Below are 23,368 nucleotides of genomic sequence, written 5' to 3'. Positions count from 1 at the left end.
CATGCTGCTTTATAAAGGAATCCTTTTATCCAGCAAAGTTTATAACTGTTAAACATTCACCAACAGCTATCAATTGCTAGGTGTCAGTTGCTAGAAGATGTTCAAGACAGGGTCACTGCCCTTGGGCCTTCACAGGGTAAGAGTGAATAGTCCACTGCACACGCATCACCACACAGGCCCTGGATCCAAGAGAGAGAGGCCATGACGCCACTCACTGAGTCTCCCCGATACCCCTCACCCTCCATGGGGACAGGCATGCAATAGCATGAAGATGACATGTGTCCTCCTGTTCAGCAAACCTTAAGAGCCTGGGAATGCCTGAGACAGATAGCTATGTGGAAATCCACAAACAATGATGTAAATGTAGGCATTTCTTATATATATATACATGTATACATTATAGATGTAAAAATATTTTTATAAATACACATATATTATGTATATAGGTACACGTGTATTCAGACGTATACCTACTGACAAATATACAGTTTTCTCCAAATCTGTATCCAAATACATATGCATACATACCACATATGTATATACATATAAACACACACACACAGAGATTAATCCAACTTTCTGTTTGACAACCCTCCAGATATTTACACATACCCATAAAAATCTTGAGAAAAAAATGTCTCTTGTATTTTTGGGGGGTGAAGACAATATGCCAGTATTTCTTACAGTGTCTTGCATATCCCACAGCAAAATATGAGGCAACAAGCATTACTCTTTAAGCCATACTGTACCCTTCTCTAAGCTGCATTGTTTAAATATCTACTTGTTTAGAGAGTCTGCAACACCAGTGCTGTCTGCACGCACTGGTGAATCTTTTAACAGTGGCAGAGTCTCTTGTTAGAATTAGTGGAGAAAGAAGTGCTAAGGAAAGAAAAAAAAAGAGTTGCCATATAAAGGGAGAACCATTAACTCCTGGATTCCCAGAAGAATGGAATATTAAAAGTTTTTACTTTATTGCAGTGAGTCTTCTCCCCCCTAAATCACCTGCACAATGCTCAGGACCAGTGCAGGATGCCAATGGCTCCAACCATACTTACCTCACACAGCCAGGTTAGACTATCGCTGTCACTTGTGTGAACCAGAAAAATCATCACTTCAAGAATTAAAAATCATTCTAATTTACTTACTTATAGATGCCTTGTAGCTACTTATAGATACCTGATGTATAATCAGCCCTCCCCTCTATATCCACCAGTTCCACACCCACAAATTCAACTGCGCATTTAAAATACTAGAAAAAAATTTCAGGAAGTTCCAAAAAACAAAACGTGAATTTGCCATGCTGGGATCTATTTATATAGCATCTACATTGTATTAGATATTAAAAGTAATCTAGAGATGATTTAAAGTATAGAGGAGGATATACATAGGTTATATGCAAATACAATGCCATTTTATATAAGGGACTGAGCATCCGTGTATTTTGGTATCTGCAGGGGTCCTGGAACCAGTCCCCCATGGATACGGAGGTATTGAGGGAAAACGCACTCTCTCTCTCTACACACACTCCCTCTCTCCATATATATACACACACACACACATACACACACATCTCACACATATATACATACATATACATGTGCAATAGAATTACTAGCGATACCATATGATTCTTTACAACCAGAGGTGGATCATTTTACAAAGTTCAACCATCCAATTGCCCCTTCAATTTTGCAAGTGAGGGGAAAAAATGACCCTTCGAAAGCCAGAGGGGGCCTCTTGTACTCCTCTGTCATTTCTGACTTGTCCTCTCTAATACTCCCACGTCCACAGCCAGCCCAGGCTGAACGTAACGGTCCTGAGGGTAGAGCTCCTACCACTTGCCTAAGCTGTGGCTAGTTCAGAAGCTCTAAGCTCTAACTGTTTTTTTCTTTCTTTCCTCTTTCCCTGCTAATCAGATTAAATGTTCCTTTGTTTAGTTTACGCTTATTATGATATGTATGATGCTAACTACTTCCCCACCCTCCTTGGTTTTTAACGTATCTAACATACCTTATTCCTAGGATTTTGTTGGAATTTCTCTGCCTATACTTGATCATCACTGAAAAAACGTCTCCATATATTTAACTCCTTCAGACAATCCATACAAGTTTAGTTTCTATTTCATCTCTTTCATATGAGATGCCATTCCTGGTAGAGCCCACCAGGGAAACAACTATGTTACTGTCCCTGAGAAACTGAATTTCTTAAAAATGTGCTACTCAAATGTACTGATTTCCACTATTCACTTTAACTCTATCCAAACTTATACATGTAACACACACATACACACACACACAAAGTTGATGATAGTTAGATAATTACCAAACACTGACACCTCTTCCATCATATAAATATACTCTTATAAGTGGATTTAATCTTCAAATTCAGTAAATACATTTCATAGATTAGTCATAAAAGCAGCCAATGACCAGTAAGAGCACACCTAACAGTATGATTTAAAGTCCTACACTCAACCCCAAATGGAGCATCTTCATTCATTGTCTCTGGAGGGTTTTCTAGCCCGTTTCCTGTGCTCCCTGCCACACGACTGAACTAAACTCCCTGGGCAAACACAGTGTGGAGAGATCACAGCCTTCACCAAAGTCCAAGCACATAACTCACTGCCCTCTCTCCTCACTCTTTCTAGAAGTGTCACCAAAAAGATATCTTATTTGTTGAACTGAAACTTTATGATGCAAAATCAATCCTCTTAAAAAGATTTTTAACACTTCATTTGAAAGCTTTTGAAAATAAATCAATACACCAAATAGAGAAATAAAAGGAAACATATTACCCCAAATGAGATAGAAGGCTGTGACGAGAATATACCTGCTATTTTTAAGTATATTTTACTCATTGACACAGCAAATACAATTCACCTTCCTTTCTTCCATGGATTGCTGGTGAAATAGGTCAGGAAATGTGTTTGAACTCGTGTGACCGATGCATTACACCTATGAAACACTTCCAAAGTGTTGATCTGTGTGAAAGTGTCATGTACATCAGATATTCAGCCAATTGCCTTAAGATAAATAAACGGTAGTCGCGTATTAGAAAGTAAGAGTAACCATCTGAAAACTACAAATATTCAAACCTTTACTAAAAGCAGCTTGCATGTGAAATTTAAATGATGTGTAATACACAGAAAAAGGCTCCATTCCAAAGTTCTACAAAAAGGAATTGTATTTACAGATGACATGAACTAAGCAAATACATCTAGCATCGTCTGGAAAACTTAATAGCATGCCACAACTTAATATCACAGTCAATGTGAATAACAGAACCCATAATTATTTTTGTAATAATCAAGCCAAAAGCAAAGAAATAAATGAAGCAATATAAAAATGAAACAGAAAAAGACAAAGGAAAGGACCAGGAAAACGTTTATGATAAAACTGAAATGGCTTGAGAGACCAGTTAAGGTCCTGAAGTCTTTTTTTTTTTTAAACACGCAAGCCCTGTCACTAACCCCTAAAATGCCCTGGTGATCTGCAGATACCTCAGATCTTCGCTCTTCCCCCAGAGCGCCCTCTCACTGAAACAAGGTTTAATGGCAAGTACAAGATGTGCAGAGAAGATTCAGGCAATCTCCCCATCATGGGAGCCCGGAGTGAAAGCCACACACCTCTATCCTACAGTGGCTTCTAGGTGGTCACCCTTTAATGTGCCTCCGAGTCAGGCCCTCGGTATTCAAACAGCTGCGGAGTAAAATGCTGTGCCTGAAACACAGTCCGCACACCATGCAGGGCCTCTGTTCCTTCACTAACAGGGGACTCCTCTGTCAGGAGGCTTCCAAAATGCAAATACGACCTAGGCTTCTCAGATGGATTTGAGTTCAATCAAAATTAGTGCCAAACAAAAATCTTTGATATGCAAAATGTCTACTCTGGTGAATAATAAAGAATAATTCCCACAACCATCCCCAAAACGTTATCTTCCAAGAGGTTAAAGGAAATAGCAGATCTGTACATGTTAACATACCTGCTGTAAAGCTGAAGACAGGGAGAGACGACCGTTAAGGGAATCAAATGATCAGAACTATAACCCATAAGATCTTGGGGAAAGTTCACATTTCACGGTCTTTAATAAAGCAAGGCTGTTATCATCCTCATCTGGAACTATTTCGAAAGTTTAGAGTTGAGTGCATATTAAAAGCACATTTCATCAATAAATTTTCACATGCTGAACATATTAGCAATATAATTTTTAAATGAAATCTAAAAATATCGAATAGAATTATGTGCAAAGTGAAGGCGCTTGGTTTTTACATGTTTTCAACCATATTACATATACAATTAACCCACTTTAAGTTCATAAAAATCCAATCTTCATTGTATGTGATTTGGTGTACAGATTTGCTTCTTTTAAATATAGTTTAAGATTTATGTAAGCATGCACAATTAAGTGAATACGTTACATAACCAAACTTGTTTTTCGTAAGGAAGTGGAATAAGTACATGTTGTTTCTGTTGTGACCCGTTGTAACTGGTGAGTTCACGCAGCCCCTGCTACAAGAACAACTGCTGTCTATTTTTAAATAATGAATAAACTGCTCACAGGTGTCAGTACATGTGTATGTGGATATTTATGTGTGTGGAGAAGAAATGGAGTAAATTCTCTGGCAACATGTGTTTGTTGTTCTTAATTAATCTCCAAAGGACTTTTTTTTTTGGCCATTTGCACATCATCTTTGGAGAAACATCCGCTCGGGTCCTTTGCCCCTTTTTAAATCTGGTATTTGCTTTGCTGTTGTTGCTGTTACTGTTGTTAAGCTGTAGGAGTTCTTAATATATTCTGGATATTAACCTCTTATCAGATATGGGATTCCAAAGGATTTTTTTAAGAGCAGCAGAAGTGAATGCCAAGGAGGACGCTTAACTCAAATCAGGATTTGCCCCTGGTGACTGTTTTCTGCTACTGCCAGGCCTTTGTTACCCGCAAACTCTAACAAGTGCAGTGAAGGGAAGGCCCATGTTACCTGTTGCCTAAAAAACTAGATTCTTGAGAGCACTTAGATAAGATGGAAGCAAGATGGAGTCTGGAGAGATTCTAGGACCCTCTTATTAGAGAAGATCCCAAGTAAAATGGATAATTCACATAGCAGCTAAAAAGTTACATCAACTCATTCTATGCTAGGATCACGGAGACAAAATTAAAAAAAAAAATGCTCTGTTTTAAAATCTCTCAAGAAAATACTGGTGGCAACAGTTTGATTAGTGATGTAACTGAATATGCCGTGCAACTACTAGAAATAGTAATCCAGCTAGCAAAGAAAAAAATATCCCCGCTGGGGCCAGAAAAAATGACCAGCCGTACAGCACAGAAGGGGTGAAATCCAAGCAGTCTTTCATTTTCATGTTTTTGTAGCTTTCCATGTCAGCCACTGCCTGGACCCAGACGACATACAGCATCACCACCAAGGAAAACAGGATGCCTGAGAAGGACAAAACAAAAGACCTTTAGCCTTTCTGAAGACGTCTGCCCAAGGGTGCTGCATCAGACCAGCCATACGCCTGATGGTATAACCATAAAAGTGTAATTGCTGCATCAGACCAGCCATACGCCTGATGGCATAACCATAAAAGTGTAATTCTAACTAGCTCAGCTACTTTGTGTCAGACCTTGTATTGTATGCTTTATAGGCACATCATTGATCTTTAGTTTTCAGAGCACTGTGGTGAGGGCTATAGTTGCAGAAGAAAAATGGCAACAGATGACATGTATTTACTGAGTGCTTACTGTGTGCCAGGTACTGTATTAGGTGCTTGTGAACTGTAAGAGTCAAAGATCCCTGCCTAGCGGAATTTCTTTTCTAACATTTATCCATTTTTACTGTATGCCTCGTCTGTGACAAGCACTGGTATACATTATTTCTTTCAATATGTACAATAAACTTGTGAAACAGGTACTATTAACCCACAGTTTTAAGTATATGCAAACTCAGCTGGTAGTTTTCATAGCTGATTTTCAGTTCAGGTCTTTCTGACTTTTGTAATATTATTATAACACAGCTAAATGGTGTTGCAGTTACATATGGCAATGAAAATAGAAGCCAAGGTAAGTACCAGACAAGAACAGAGATGGAAGCACTGAACTAATGTAAAAGAATATACATGACTCTTTAAGAAACATTCTGTGGAATATAAAACCTCAGGTTTGAGATCAAGAGGCTTATTAAACAAAAGAAAGGAAGGAAGAAAGAAAGGAGGGGAGGAGGGAGGGAGGGATGGAAAATGCTTAACCACTAACTAGAAGGCAAGATAATTTATCAACCATTTCAATGTAACTGCAATCTACCTATTCAAAAATATTGTTGGAATTATAAGGGTAGAGAAGTACCACGGTGTTGGACCCTTGACCTTAACAAGCAATATGACAGAAGAGCTTTATGAATGCTAAAATTTGAGAATACTACTAAGCATATGCTTTTCCATGTGACTGTTATTGTAGCAACAGAAGGAGGCGATACCACTGCACTGAGCTGCAGATTCAGAAGAGCCTGCTAAGCTGATCCACTAGTGAGTGAGGTCCCCGCACACGAATTTGCCCCAAAGCAAAATATGCTTAAGGACACTTGCCATTTGTCCAAAAGTTCAATCCAAACTCGTCAAGGATCTACTGTACTCTCTGAATTAACTAACTGAACCATCAGGTATAAAATCTCCATATCCTAATTGATATTCTATCTAGAAGGCAAACACCACCCTGTGATCAGAAGCAGAGGCTGGGGAACGTGGGCAGGAGGGAGTTGCTTTTACAAACCTAGCCATCAGTCACTCTTCTGGGGTTAATTGTGCTCCTACAGCATTTAGGATGTCCTCTCCCTCTTGCATCATCAATTTCATAAAGAATCTTGACAAGTAAACACGGAAGAAGGGCCCATACGTATGTTGAAGTATGTCAGCATCAGAGCTGAAACTTTCTCCTAATCATGATACAAACTACAAAGCTGTGAAGAATCAATTGTAGATGCTTCACTAATAAGAACCATCCTTCACCCTGTTGTCTGTAATGTAAATGCAAATACCGGAGCACAGAATAGAGCAATTTAACCACTGAACGACAACTGCATCACAGAAACATAGTAAAGCCGTAGCCCGCGAGCAAACTCCTCACAGAGCCGAGCCGTGCCTCAGATTTTGACAACAATATGGTGAGGCCATGTGTTGTCTAGCAACTCTGAGCATTTCAAAACATTTTTTCAGAAAATATACAGACAGTATGCTCTGCTAATGTAAAGGTTTGGCTTGGTTATTTGCATACCATTTGCCTTATGCCAACACATTGCGAACCTTTTTTATTATTTGTTGATATGTTTTTTTTAATTAATTTATTTATTTTTATTTTTGGCTGTGTTGGGTCTTCGTTTCTGTGAGAGGGCTTTCTCTAGTTGTGGCAAGCAGGGGACCGCTCTTCATTGTGGTGCGCAGGCCTCTTACTGTCACGGCCTCTCTCGTTGCGGAGCGCAGGCTCCAGACGCGCAGGCTCAGTAGTTGTGGCTCACGGGCCTAGTTGCTCCACGGCATGTGGGATCTTCCCAGACCACGGCTCGAACCCGTGTCCCCTGCATTGGCAGACAGATTCTCAACCACTGCGCCACCAGGGAAGCCCCCTGTTCTTTTTAATCTTCCTTACATCATGTGAATCTCTTGTGCTTTCAGGTATTTTCATTTTTAAAAATTTACTTTATGAAAAACCAGTAGATTTATACACCTTTTCTTCAAAAATTGTAAAACCCATTACTGAATTTAGAGTATTTTTTGAAAGTATTGCAGGACATCATGTAGATGATTCTTAATAAGGAAGAATTAACTTATATTTAATTATTGCTGTTACTTGAAGAGCAATTACAGCCTGAAAGCAATGAATAATAGTTGTTTCTATCACTACAACTTTTTAACTTGTTCACTAGTTGGAGATATAGTCCATTTAATTCCTATCAGATCAGCCTATGATTATACCCATGAAGTAAAACAGTACTTCCCTACTTTCCCTACCCGTTAAATTGCCAGTGTTTTATATGTATACATGTGTGTTTGTGTTTGTGTGTGTGTGTGTGTGTGTGTGTGTGTGTGTGTGTGTGTGTGTGTGTAGGTAAAGACTGACAGATAAACAGAAGGAAAATGAACTAACAAACATGGAGAAACTATACCAAAGGCCAATGGTTCAGCTACTACAGCAGCAAAAATGGATGATGGGGGCCTGCATGAAGTAAGGGGCTAAGAGTCAGGAGACTGGTACTTATAGCTAGACTATTCAAATAAATACATACATTGAGGTTAATTGGAATCAAGTTCTTCACTGCCTGAAAAGGGAGTTACAAATTTGAAAAGGGGGAAAGCTAGAATGAACTTTATGGTGTTTTTTTTAGAATTGAATATAGCAGTGTGAATTTATGGCTTTAGATAGATAAATGAATGAATATAGAAGTAAAAGTATATGTTTGTTTTAAAATATACCTTTGTGCGTGTATGTACCTAGATATATTTTCTGGCTCTGCTTCCTGAGAGGGTCTGGGAGCAACAAATCCCCAGTAGCATGGAGGACACCAAGTGTCCAGATCTTGGCTTCTAAATACCAGGAATTAGGACATCTCTAAGAAATAGTTGAGTCCAGGCTGGGACAGAAAGTACCACACGAATCTGGAACATCATGTTATACCAAAAGAGTACAGATGTGCTCAGAGAATAATGTGGGCATTTCAGAAGCCAGATCATGGGGCTTCTGCTAGCCAATTCTGAGAACATTTGATTATCAAACAAATAGTGATAGAGGCCCATTACATCTCATCAAATGAAACAGGAATACATGAGCCCACAGAGATATAAATAAGCGAGTGAATAAAGAAGTGGGGAGAAGGGAATGCCTTTCATTCAGAATGCTAACTTATAAATGTAGAAGGAATAGCTGAATTAGAAATCACCATTTGGCAATCATTTAAGTCATAATTAATTCAGGCAAGAAGCAAAAACAGATACTAAAACTAGTGGATGAAATTTAGATGAGAAATAAATATTTACACAGGCTCAAAGTCTTTTCCCACAAAATACATATTAGTCATAAAGAAAAAATAGTAACTTCACACTAAAGAAACCTGGCAAATCCCACCTTACTCAAGTGATTAAAGTTAATATCACCAAGGACATGACAAACTGATGTCACTCACCACCTCATGAGATTCAATGAGAACACAGCATCACTGCTATGATACTGCAGCGAAAAAATGAAGAGCCTAAATCCAATCACGAGGAAGCATCTGACAAATCAATTCAGGAACATTCTAGAAAATCACAGGCCTGTACTCTTCAAAAGAGCCAAGCTCATGAAGGTCAAGGAAGGATTTATTCTGGTTTGATGGATACTCACATGACACATCTAAATGCAAAGCATGTTCCAGGACTGGATTCTTTTGCTATTAAAGACATTATTGGGAAAATTAGCAAAATTTGAATGGAGTCTCTGGGTGAAGGAACTTACAATTTCTGTGTAAGTCTGAAAATATTTCAAAACAAGAAACAAAATGAATTACTCAAAAAAAAAAACGTGTGGGGGAAGTCTGTGGCTGCGTGTGTTGGAGAGTGTATATGTTGCGGTGGGAGGAGAGTATGTGTGTGTTTCTTTCACACACCCAGAAAGACACATCTCCTTTCTGTGGAATATCGTGACTATTAATGAAAAGTAGTAGTATTGATTTGGTCCACCTACCAAGTGAAGAGTCTCCTCTGGGGCAATACCAATACTATGGAAAAATCTTCATTTTTTTCCCTTGATATCTTAAGACCTTCATTCATAAAAACATAAGCAGTAACTGTCTTGAGTGACAAGTGAGTTACATTTCAAACCCACTTGCCATGGTGATTTTAGCAGGAATAGAAAATATTGCTAATATTCAGGTAATAATTTGTTTTAAATGAAGTTATATTTAAATTAGGTCACACATTTTGAAAGCATAATTTATTTCCTATTGAATTTTATAAATTTATATCTTTTGAAGTCCAACAAAAATTCATAAAATTGCTCAATGGAGGCATAATCAAAATATGGTCCCAAAGCCCACGGAGAGTTGTGATCACAATGAAACAATGGACAAATAATTGTCACATCAAGAACATGCTGGGTCTCTTTTATTGGCAGTGTGGGGAAGAGTCATTCAAGCTTATGATTTTTGCACAGTTTCTCTCACACATGTCATACATTCAATTTGGAAAACATTTTTTGAAACAAAGGTCACATAAAAATCAGTCACAAATTAGGGACGCAATTGCTAATGATAAAAAACATGGAAATAAAACCAAAAGGATTTCCCCAACGCCAAGTCACAGACTGAGAAATAAAACTGCACGTCTTCAATATTCCACAGATACAAGAACAGAAAAGAAAGCATACTAGAAAGATCATTTATTTATTTATTTAGATATAAGAACAGAAAAGAAGGCATACTAGAAAGATCATTTATTTATTTATTTATTTATTTATTTATTTATTGGCTGCTGCCACAGGGCCTGCGGGATCCTTAGTGCCCAGACCAGGGATGGAGGCCATGCCCCCTGCACTGGAAGCGTGGAGTCTTAACTACTGGACAGCCAGGGAAATCCCTAGAAAGATCTTTTATACTGTATTATAAAAACTGGATTTTAAAATGCATTCCTAGGGAAAAGCTAGCCACAGAAATGAAAACTTTCTTCTTCAAAAGACAGGCAAATGCCAACCCCTATATTCTTGCCTAGAAGTACATATATCTATATTTAAAAAAAAAAAAAAGCCTTTTGGAGTTACTGAAAAACAATAAACTTGATCTTTAGCTGCTTAGATGTAACTGAATTGCCTTTGAAATGTACTTAAACAGATTGAATTATGGACAGTTATTGGTTACTTGGGGAAGAATCATAAATTCCAGATGATTCATTGGCCTCTTTGCCTCCACACATATTCAGTGGAAACTCATTTTGGCTTTCAGTGGCCATAGGAAAGGCTGCGGAATTCCACAGTAAAAAAAAAATGCTTCATGAAGGAAGTTATAGTGAATACTAAATTAGAATCAGGATAACTCATCTTTTCTCTGTTCAGAGGACACACACACTGGGGAGACAGGGCAATTTTCAGCAAGGGCATCTATATAGAACTAGAAAGTAAGCTTCATAACATTTTAGGGATGATAACACCAGCTTACTCATCGTGTCTATTTTCAGAGGATGGAAATGAGGTCTGCAGTAGTTAATTGTCTACCGAGATCAAAAGTTTAGCCTGTGGCATAACTCAAACTGAAACCCTGATAGCAGGTGTGACACATTAGGTTGAAGACATTCCAAAATATCCTACAATATGGAAACTATTCCAAGGAGGCAGCAGGAGACTAGGTTACTTCTCCAGGTGGAGCTGCCTGGAAGGCAGGGCAAGAGTTCATCCTAAGTATAGAAGTAAAGAAAAAAAATCTGGAGTGTGGGTAAGAATGCTAAGGACAGCAGCATTCATGGAATGGTAAGCCTAGATCTGACGTGCTCAGAAGAAAGAACAAAAAGGACACTTGATAAGCTATGTATTTACTATCATTTTCTAAAAGGAATCATAGCAATTCATGAAGAAATATATAAAAAATGCCGTCTGCAGATCTGCATAGGAACACTGAAGGACATAACTGACAACATCCCCACAAGGAGTTTTTGAGGAAGAGACACCAACAGTCTTCATACAAACATTTCTTACATTAGCCCGTACTAATGTCTGAAGGTATAATGTTAAGCTCCAATGGTCTGAAGGTTTTTCTAATGGGTAAAAAGCATACCATGTATTTATTGTTTACTGTTTCTCATTATTTCGCAGCCTTTTAATTGAGGTATAAGTTAAATAGAGCAAAATGTATGGATTTTAAGTGTATAGTTTGATGAGTTTTGGTAAATCTAAACATCAGTGTAGCCACAACCTGTTAAAAATAGAACGTATGCATCACTGTCCCTCCAGAGAGGGTCTTCATGCACCACCCACCCACCGAAAGCATCTATCACTATAAGCGTAGTGTTGCCCTTAGAACTCGATAGAAATGACATCATAGCAGCGCGCCATCTTTTGTCTCTGGCTGTTTTTTCCCAACATAATGACTGAGAATCCATCCATGTTGTTGCTTGTGTTAGCAGTTTACTCCTTATGGCTGAGCGGGATTCCACCGTGTGAACCTACCAATTCATCCAGTGGTATCCACTCATCTATTGGCGAACATTTGGGCTCTCTCTAGGTTTTGGCTATTATGAATTAAGCTCCTATGAAAATAACATTGAGTTTTGCAAGGATGAATAGCATTTCCTTAGGCAAATGGTTTTGAAAAAAAATTGGCAAAAAAAACACCTTTTTACAAAACATGATCTTCTTCCCAAAAGAGAAAATGGCGCCGGGCTTACCGATGTTCCAGCGGTGACCTAGAGCGCAGCTGCCCAGACTCCCCCCACACCCCGAGCAGGCCCACGAAGCCCTACCGAGGGCACAGTTGTTTTTCGGACATTCTCCTCCTCAAACATCAATTTTTCCAACAAAACTTTCGACAGTCATGCACTAGTGCTCACGAAGAGGCTAAGCTCTCCAAGTGCCTAAAGCACAGGGATTTTCTGTAACCGGTTGTTTTCAATTCCCTAATTTTTTAAAACTTTCATTATGTATTATTTGAAACATATAAAATATGACATAAAAATGAATGTTATGAAGTTTCATTATAAAATGAACCCCTGTGAAGTGGTCCCCAACCTAGGAACCAGACTACCGTCCATGAACTGGTTTTTTCTGGGACTCCTTTGGAAACAGCTGCTCCTCAGATATTTAAAGAGAATCTCTGGGCTTTAAGTCAGTGGATAAAATTTAGACATCTCCCTTGAGAACTGGCAAGGGATTTGACCTTTGGGGATGGAATCATGTGCCCCCTCACGATATGGATGACATTGGGGTCCATTAGGATTATCTGATTTGAGCCCAATTCTCATACAAGACTTTGGATAATATCTGAAAATTGTCATGTGTAGGGCCACTACCTTTATGTATGTATTTTAAAAGCATGGAGCGTTGACTTATCAAATGTAAACATTTAAAAACTTCCACAATATATGAAAATGAATCTTGACATGTGTTAACTTTCAATATGTTAGGAATCTTAAAAATTGCAGTGTTTGAGGCGTTTCTCAACTTCTAAGAAGCCCTATGTGTCATTCCAGAGGGGGAAACACAAGCATTAGTGCAGGCTGAATCTACTCTCACAGGTCCATCCAAAGTCTAAACGTATACCTGGTTTTTTTTCTAATCATTGTATAATGGGGAAAGGAAAATTTACCAATTCTACATTTTCTAAAGAGTAATACTTGTTATTATATTGTAATATACTTCCAAAGCAGTCTTGCCTATAGTACATATTTCATTCATTAAAAAATTAGCTTTTCTGATAAAATAAACTAGAAGTTCTTAAAAATACTTTAAATTGTGTTTATGTAACAGCTTGTTCTTCAAATTAATGCGCCTGCCTTCTCTTATAATTCAGTTACGCTCACTTTTACATATCATACTTCAGAAATTGTAAAGCTACCAATGCACAATGGCCAACCGTCAACATTCTTTGCTTATCTCCACTCTTCATTTTCTGACTCACTTTCCACTGATTTTTCCCCAATTTTCTGAGATGGCCTGAATAACTTAAACAGTTATAACTTCACGACTATACATTTTCATTACATCTATCTGATTTCCAAATATTCATCGCTGCCCTCACCTCCTCATACTACTTCCCAAATACATGAGTTGCCTCTTCCCTTTCATTTTCTGGCCTCATGTTTTATTTAGTCAACCAAACCTACGTAATACCTATCATCTATCAGATTTTTCAAGTATTTATTACTTTCTTAGATTGGTATAATAATTTTAGGCATTAAACATCCTATATATTCAATACTCTGCACTCTCTTGAGAAACAGTTATTGACAGAGAATGATCATGAGGTTATATCCATCCCTACAAGTAGTTAGGGGCTTAATCTGAAAAGCAGTTTCATTTAATGCCAAGGAAGTGTCTACCGATGGTAACTGAGTTTCAGGAAGTATTTAGTGGTTGAAGACCACAGGTGTGGAATCTGTCTGCCCTGCTTCTAGGTTTACTGTCCAGAAAACTTTAAACTTTACCAGCTGAGAACCACTGAGCAAGTTTTTTACTTCTCTGTGTCTCCGTTTCTTCATTGGTAAAACAGAGATAATTCAAGTGCCCACCGCAGAGAGCAGTCACGAGGAATTAACGGAGGTGAAGTACTCAGCAAGATGCGTGGAACAGGGCTAGCGCATAACGAGCACTGGCTACTTTTACTGTTAGGCTTTGGCATGAGCTCTTGCTACGGCTAGAAATGTTGTTCTCTGAAATCTTCTAAAGCGTCAGAGCTTCTCATGTGACTAGGCTATTTCAGGGCTGGCCAAGAGGCAAGAGAATAAACTTGCCATGGGGCCTTCCCGTCCTGAAGGAAAGGTCGCTTCACATGTGTCTGCCAGTGTCTCGCTGGAATTCTCCACCAGGTGGCACACGCCACCTCACAGCCCCACTAGGGCACATTCTGGAAAGAACATCAGGTGAACCCAAACTGGGGCTTATTCATATTAAGGACGTTTTCTTTTTCCACTGCCCAGTCAAGCAAACCTCCCGCCCCTCCTCGACAGCCCCTGCGTTACAGGAAGCAAAAATTCTTCCTAGGACAAACCCAGCCTATGTTGATCTGATCATTCAGATGAATCTGTACTCCGTGTGCTTCTCTTCTACACGAGAAAGTATAGAGAAAAAAAAGGCCTCAGAAAATGCATAACATAATCTAGTAAAGAAAACAAAGAGCAAAGTGACAGTTTGGGGGAAGGGTAAGGAATGAAACAGAATATTTGCAAACAAACGAAATGCCTTAACAGTACTGGGTAAATAGTAGATGTTAATGACACACGTACTTTGGAAAAGGAGAATGAAGCAGATGGAAGCTCACTCTGCCCTTCCACCACGGCAAATTAATTCCAAACCAGAGATCCTGTTTATAGGCCAGAAAGTCTGGTCACCTAACACGTCTGCAGACTCCCTTTCAGGGTGGAGATTAATTATACCCCGTAGTAATATGTCACGTGAGTGAACGCATTCATTTGCCAGGCCTGTTGCTCTAGCTCTCAGAAAAACAGCTCAGGGCTTCCCTGGTGGCGCAGTGGTTAAGAATCCGCCTGCCAATGCAGGGGACACGGGTTCAAGCCCTGGTCCGGGAAGATCCCATGTGCCGCGGAGCAACTAAGCCCGTGCACCACAACTACTGAGCCTGTGCTCTAGAGCCCACGAGCCACAACTACTGAGCCCACGTGCCACGACTACTGAAGCCCGAGTGCCTAGAGCCCGTGCTCCGCAACAAGAGAAGCCACTGCAATGTGAAGCCCATGCACTGCAATGAAGAGTAGCCCCCGCTCGCCGCAACTAGAGAAAGCCCGTGCGCAGCAACGATGACCCAACGCAGCCGAAAATAAATAAATAAAATTTTTTAAAAAAGAAAAGAAAAACAGCTCAGATACATTTTTAAAGGGGGTGGGGAGCACTTAGTCAAGTCTTCAGAAAAGTTCCACCAAAGCTATTACTGAGCGAGCCTCTCACACCTCGACTCATCTGGGTAGGAGTCAACCAGGAACCAGACTGTATCCAGCAAGGACGGTGTAACAAGCTCAGGCTAGGGTGGGGACTCACAGGAACGAGCCAGCTCTGGCTCTCCTCTCTCCCCTTGCACTCCCCCTCCTTCCCACAGCCTTCATCTGGTTGAGACACTGGAAACTCACTGGACTGGGTGTGACGTGTCCCTTTTGAATTCTTCCTCTGGGAACTTGTTTCCTCACTTTAGTGCCACAAACAGGCAGACCGTGTTTTATCGCATTTTGCTTTATTGCGCTTCTCAGATGCTGCACTTTTTAATAAATTGAAGGTTTGTGGCAACCCTGCTTTCAAGCAAGTCTGTTGGTGCCATTTCCCAACAGCATTTGTTCATTTCATGTCTCTGTGTCACACTTTGGTAATCCTCACACTATTTCAACCTTTTTCATTATTATATTTGTTAGGGTGATCTGGAATCAGTAATCTTTGATGTTACTATTACAAAAAGATTACAACTTGCTGAAGACTCAGATGATGGTTAGCACTGTTTAACAATGAAGTCTTTTTTAATTAAGGTCCGTACATTTTTTAGACATAACGCTATTGCACACTAATCAATTACAGCATAGTGGGTCTGGAAGCAAACGCACAGTATCTCCAAGGTGTACCTGTGTTTACCATATTGGTTCCTATTCAAAACCAAGTCTGGACAAGTCTGATTCTAACAGCCTGTTATACATATTTCAACCAATAAGCAACATGGAGAGAAATAAATGCTCAAAGAACTATCTGAGAAAGAAAATAAGGCTTTAAAGTATTTTTGTAAATAAAAGCTCTTCTAAGCGCTTTCCTATTTAATATTAGCCAAGGTTGACTTGTTCTAGCACTTGACATCTATAAAAAATGTCAGATCAAGGACATTAAAATTCCACATGATAATAGTATCAGTATCCAACACAATAATTTTTGTTGGATACTGATACTATCCAAATAAAGTCCCAAATATGACAACTGAAGGCAGAAAGCAAGTGTACAAAGCAGGTAGTTTTAGAAACATAAGAGTGACTGGGTCTTCTGTTCCTACTTGGAAAGCAGATCTGTATACCCAAACCTCTGGCCTGAGCAAAAGGGAAATTCGAGCAGCCCTTCTGCAGTTCATGAAAATCAGAGACACTAATTCTACGACAGAAGTACATCTGGCTGATATCAGTAATACACAGTTTTTATTAATCACTATTTCCTTCCCCCACCCACCTCCAACAAACCAGAGCTCTGAATAAAATGCTGAAGTCCTGGACTTTGGTGAAATACTCAGTTCCGCGCTGGGAAGTGATGCTTTTGATTTTCCCCTGAGAGCCTACTTCTTGCGTGCTAAGAAAGACGGAAGCTTTAGCAAAGCTGGCAAGCACTCACTGGCCCTCCTGACCCGTTCCCCTCACACAGGAGGCCCCCTTTGCCTCTCGGGGATCAGCAGCTGTTTACAGGCTGATTGTTCAGCATACAGACATGGGGACAGCAGGTGTAAGCGGGGAGATGAGTGTGCTTCCCGTAAGTTTAGAATGCCTGCCTCTAGGCTGTCAGCAGCTCTCCCCTAATCCCTTCCTGCTTTGGGGCTGTTTCCTCCACATACTCTTCTCCTGCCCTGACTGCCGCCGTGTTCTGCTTTGTCTGGAGGGAGACGTGAGGAGCAAGACACGACCCCCAGTGCCTCCTGTGAGCCACGTGTTCAGTCTCAGCCGAAGGAAAATGAGCGTCTGAAACAAGTCCCTTGGCTTTTGTGAGCTATTTTTTCTAGGATGAAGGCAAAAAAGTCTCTTGTATTATGCATCCATCGCATCTATCTTATCTCAGGTAGAAATGAGTCATGTTTACCATGAGCTATACAAACTCCACGGATCTTTTTTAAAGAAACCAAAAAACAAACCGCAAATCCAGCTTACTTCTGAGTCAGTTTTGCCCTCTACACGTAAGAATGTTATATCCCCTTCGTATCCACTTACCTTCCCTATAGTGTGTTTTGAAGGGGGTTCATATCCCTACACTCTTAGAAAGCACTGTCCTCCAGACCAGAAGGGAGCAGGTTGGAGCCCCATGAGGACGTGCTCAGGCTGTCTGTCCCACCTGGCAGAGGGTTTATACAACTCACCCCGGCTCACACCGCTCACATTCCTGGTGACCAACGGCAGCTTGGTTGGGCAGACAGCTGGTGAAACAGCTGTCTGGGCAAGAAACATACCCTGTGGTCACAGAATGGGGCAGGAGTCAGGCCACAACTTTACCTCCATCAACCTTCCAAAGGACTAATTACACAGCAAAGGTGTCCTTTCCTTCAGCTAACACACCCTGGGCCTGGAGCGTGGGCTTCTATGTTCCTCCGACTTACAAGACGTCTGTGTAGTCTCACCAACGTGAGACTCTAACAAGGAATTTAGCCAAGATCCAGAAGCTTCCCAGGCCCCTCTGCTCAGGTGAGACTCTGTCTAGCTCTCCATCCAGCAGAAAAATGTAACCCCAGGTTGTCATTCAGGTAAAGGGGATTTCAATTATGGAAGAAGAATCTTTCTACCCTGATATGCTGGTAAAATACTAATGTCTAGCGTTTTTATGTCTTTTCACCCAATATCAGTGTCCCAGAACATCCAGACCCCATCCTCATCCTCACTGTGTACTCAGGGATCTTACTCCTGTGTAGCAATTCCTGTATGGATGTCACTCTGCCCAGGCATTAGGAATATGCAGCTGTACAGTAAGCTTCTCCACATAATTCAAATGTTTTGTAATGTCACGCCTCCTTGCATCTTTCCTAACACATCCAATATCACAGGGTTAGGAGAAAGCACAAGTCGGCCCTTTGTATCTGAGTACTCCTGGAGTCCACATTGAAAGAAAATTCAGCAACTGTTTAGGCATTGGGATGAGACTCACCGAAACACACTCGGGTGTCATAACGTCCTGACAATTACCGTGTGCTTGGTCCAGAACTGACCTCCCGTGGGGGACACATGGCCCAAGCTGAGGAGGCATCTGCCCAAGTGCAGGGAGTGGCAACATATGGCCTCCAGACCTTTGAGCCATTGACAGAACAAGACGAAAAACACGGACCCCACCCCTTGCTCACACGGACAGCTGTGACATCAGCATGCCACGGCCATGTGTGGAATGCCCCAAAATAGTCTTCTTGCTGATGCCAAAGAGTCTTTCTGTGTGCACACACCCAGCAATGGCCACTTGGAATTTGGTTCTGCCCTCTCTTAAGGCCATCTGTCCAAATAAAGAGAGAGTGTCCAGTCTTGTTTGTGGCACTGATAAAGTAGTCACAGAAACTGTGGGCCCAGGCTGCACCTGTTCCCAGCTGCCCGGCTGAGCACAGAGTGCTGGCAAAGGAAGACCGCGAGGCAGGGAATGACAAGGCAAGCCCTAAAAGGGGGAGATTTGGGAATACTAGTTCCATGGAAAGAGAGGTCTTCGCTTTGAAAACATAACATCTAAGCAAAGAAAGCATGACAAATTCAATCCAGTTTAACTCAGTGAAAGACTACACGCACAGTTCCATGTTAAACGTAGTACAGAAACATCTTGGCTGCCTGCCCCAAAAACCTAGTGTTTAGCACATATTTTCCTAGTGTCCATACAGAATAGTATGTAAGTTTCCATCTCCACATCTGAAAGGATTAGTTGCCTATGAACAAATCTGGGGATGTTAATAATAGACAATTGGAAGGTTTTGAAAATTCTTCTGTCAATAACACTCAGATCTGAGGATGATTTATTTGCCCCATAACTGCTTTAAAAGATGTGTCTCATGGTAGAAATTGCTACCTGACAGTAAATTTTAGTTATTCCTGAGAACACCACTTTTATTGCCCAAACTGATAAAAAATAAACAGTAATTTTTTAATCTCATCCAACAGAATATCTCTCTGTTCTTGGGAAATAAACAGTCCGATAAAAACAATAAAGAATAGTGCCATGAAGGAAATTAAGAGTCAGATTTTAAAAGAAGTATCCTCGTAATCGTCTGGTTGAGTGGCTTTCAGGATGGGCTCCCAGAACACGGTGGACCCCTCCCAAGGCGTTTCTGCATAAAGACCTGAGCTGAGAGGACTTCAGACCACACCCACTGCAGCCAAAGATTCACTGGAAAAAGGGAATCCAGTGGTCAGAGGCACATGGGTGCGAATCAGACGCTTAATCTCCCTTCAGAGTCCTCAGCCAACATAATTATTTAGATCTGCTACTTTCTCAAAAAAAGTATAAAACGGAAAAAATGACCGACAATTTTTTTCAAAAGCACTACACACACACACACACACACACACACATACAGAAACACACAATTCTCTAATAAGACCAAACTCAGGATCAGAGCATTTCTGAGTTTAAAACAATTATGTTGCCCATAATGTTAGCACTAAATTACTGCTAGTACATATTCCCTTTATTGACAAAGATTTTAAAAGATTAAAAAGCAAAGAAGAAGAAGAAACTAATATTTACACATTTTAGTAGAGTGCTATTGTTTCTGGGAAGACCATTCAAAAATATACACCTTAACTAGACCTTTGGATAAACCGAGAGTAGAATGTGATTTGGGGGAGAAGAAATATTTGGTGAAGAAGATGCTCACTTTTAAGGCATATAAGGGGTTTGGTCTTATGGAATTATGAAGTAAAGAAGAGAGATTATCAATTACGAGATCTAAGTGAAAGAAGCCAGACACAAAAGGCCATGTATTGTGTGATTCCATAGACATGAAATGTCCAGAATAGGAAACCCACAGAGACAGAAAGCAGGTCTATGGCTCTCAGGACTGGGAGGCGTGCAGGAGCAGAGCATGAGGATTCTTTGTGGCGTGATAAAAATATTCTGGAATCAGACAGTGGTAATCCTTGCCCAACTCTGGGAATATATCAAAAAACACTGCATTATATACTTTAAAATGGTAAATTTTGTAGTATGTGAATTATATCTCAATTGTTAAAGTTATTTCTTTAACTATGAGCTCAAATGGCTAAATCTGGGTCCTTGAAAACTCAGTGAAGAAGAGTTTTAAATAAAAGACAAAAATAAAGACAGAATAAGTTAAATAGAGGGCCCTGGTCCCCACAGTGTTATTGTTTTGTGGGGTTTTTTTGTTTTTTTTTTTGCTGTACGCGGGCCTCTCACTGCTGTGGCCTCTCCCGTTGTGGAGCACAGGCTCCGGACGCGCAGGCTCAGCGGCCATGGCTCACGGGCCCAGCCGCTCCGCGGCACATGGGATCTTCCCGGATCGGGGCACGAACCCATGTCCCCTGCATCGGCAGGTGGACTCTCAACCACTGCGCCACCAGGGAAGCCCTGTTTTGTGGTTTTTTAAGCTCTCTGAGCAGAGGATCTATGTGATTATTCTTTTTATTCCCTCTGCAAAAAAATTAAGCACAATATTATGCAAAACTAGTGTTTAAAGGAACTCTTTGTTAATTGACCATTGATTACATGATTTTGGGCAACAGCATGAGCCATCTTTGCAGTGATTAGAAAGACAGTAGAGCTCCCCCACTCTGTCCCTTTCCTTCACGGTCACTACAATCCCAGGTGAGACAACTGGTCCCTTTTATGGGATGCTGCAATAGACCCAACTCAGGTACAGTTTGGTCTTAGTCGTAGTGTAGTTTGTGTAAATTCCCAGAACGTTTATGTTACAAAAATCCTTGTGCTTATGTTTTCAGGTTAGTGCTCTGGCTTTTATTTCCTAATTAAATTTAAAAGTCTTAACATTCACAAGACTCACCTATTCAATTATTTTTCTATTTGTACTATGATCCTTTTAGCAGGAATTAGAAAGCTGACTAAAAAAGATACAGGTTTTACAAAGAAGAGAAGGTATTTAGATAATGCACATGAACCACAATTAAAATGGAAGGATGACGATATAGAAAAAGATGCTTTGTACCTACAATAAACAAATCATGAGGGTTTGTAATATCACAAAAAGCTTCACCCACGCCCAGATGTTACAGAGAGACGTGTTATAACCCCCTTTTACAGGTAGAAAATTAACAGGATAAGAGAGATTAAAGGGCTCTTACAGCAGAGCTTTCCTGTCTACTGTCTTCATTCATATGATGTGGATACAATGAGCAAATGGAAAACGGGAAGTCCCTGGAAAAGTGTGTGACATATAGGTAGCACTCAGGAAATATTGTACATGAATATTAACATATTATTACTACTAGAAGCCTCACCCCTGAAACTAGAAGTGGAAAATATGAAGATATGGGGAAAAACCACAGCTGGAAATCATACCCTTCACAATGGACGTACCTGCGGCGATGTAGGAGCCTCCCCCGGCTTTATAGAGAAGATGGCTGGCGAAGGGGGCTGCGCAGATGATCAAAAAGCTCGCAGTCACCACAGAAACTACCCCAAGAAGCATCAGGACCGCCCAGAAGCCACGGTAAACTGCAGACCCCAGGAGAAAAGGACAAGAGAAAGGCACACTTAGATTGTGAACGCAGCAGACTGTCACACAGTAAGTTTCTCTCTTCAGTTTTCTAATTTCAGCCCCAGCACTGCTGGACGGAATCCCAGGCTGTGGTCCTGAGTTCTCTTTAAAAGGAAGCCTCGCCAGACGACTTTGGACTCAATGATGCCGAACTTCTATCAACAATCGCTTGGTATTTACACCACATATGTGCTTAATATATACTCTGGGAGCTCATTTTTCTAACCAGATTATCCATGTTAGAAGTGGGAACACCTAACGTTCTATAAAGACTCCTCTTGAGAAAGTTCCCAGATAGGTCACACATAGGTGTTCACACCACAAGGACAAGGACATAAAAAGGCATTCATATTCACAAATGCTGCCTCTTCATTCCTGCCAAGATAGTGCTTATACCACAGTGATCCCTTAGAAGCTGGTAATGGTCCCCCCAATCTCCTAACAAAAAAGTACACTTCTATTTAGATTGTGACTCTACTGGAAAATAGTCTTAAGGTAATAAAAACGACAAGCAAAGCGGAAAAAAAAAAAGGGTTTGTACAGACTGAGATTTAAGATCAGATATATTTAAGGCTTACTACTTTCTTTTTTTTTTTTTTTAAGCTTTTTTTTTTCTTTTTTTTTTTTTTTAACATCTTTATTGGGGTATAATTGCTTTACAATGGTGTGTTAGTTTCTGCTTTATAACAAAGTGAATCAGTCATACATAAACATATGTTCCCATATGTCTTCCCTGTTGCGTCTCCCTCCCTCCCACCCTCCCTATCCCACCCCTCCAGGCTGTCACAAAGCACCGAGTCAATATCCCTGTGCCATGCGGCTGCTTCCCACTAGCTATCTACCTTACTACGTTTGTTAGTGTGTATATGCCCATGACTCTCTCTCGCCCTGTCACAGCTCACCCTTCCCCCTCCCCATAACCTCAAGTCCGTTCTCTAGGAGGTCTGCGTCTTTATTCCTGCTTTACCCCTAGGTTCTTCATGACATTTTTTTTCTTAAATTCCATATATATGTGTTAGCATACGGTATTTGTCTTTTTCTTTCTGACTTACTTCACTCTGTATGACAGACTCTAGGTCTATCCACCTCATTACAAATAGGTCAATTTCATTTCTTTTTATGGCTGAGTAATATTCCATTGTATATATGTGCCACATCTTCTTTATCCATTCATCCGATGACGGGCACTTAGGTTGTTTCCATCTCCGGGCTATTGTAAATAGAGCTGCAATGAACATTTTGGTACATGACTCTTTTTGAATTTTGGTT

At 40.3% G+C, this 23,368-nt stretch overlaps 1 protein-coding gene across 1 annotated transcript in view; it reads right to left on the bottom strand.

The window, feature by feature from the left end:
• Window positions 1–5,206: 5,206 nt before the first annotated feature.
• The window catches only part of TMEM182 (transmembrane protein 182), a 50,239-nt gene continuing 32,077 nt past the window's right edge, over window positions 5,207–23,368 (bottom strand). Inside the window, exons 4-5 of the mRNA XM_082851768.1 lie at window positions 21,919–22,056; window positions 5,207–5,434 (exon numbers count right to left, since the gene is read on the bottom strand). Coding sequence (XP_082707894.1) covers window positions 5,214–5,434; window positions 21,919–22,056 — 359 coding nt within the window. The 3' untranslated portion in view covers window positions 5,207–5,213. The remainder of the gene's footprint in view (window positions 5,435–21,918; window positions 22,057–23,368) is intronic.

This window comes from Leucopleurus acutus, assembly GCF_964270905.1.
Source record: "Leucopleurus acutus genome assembly, chromosome: 12".
NCBI classification, from domain to species: domain Eukaryota; kingdom Metazoa; phylum Chordata; class Mammalia; order Artiodactyla; family Delphinidae; genus Leucopleurus; species Leucopleurus acutus.
The sequence above is the reverse complement of the archived record's forward strand: the minus strand, read 5'-3'. Positions and strand labels throughout refer to the sequence as shown.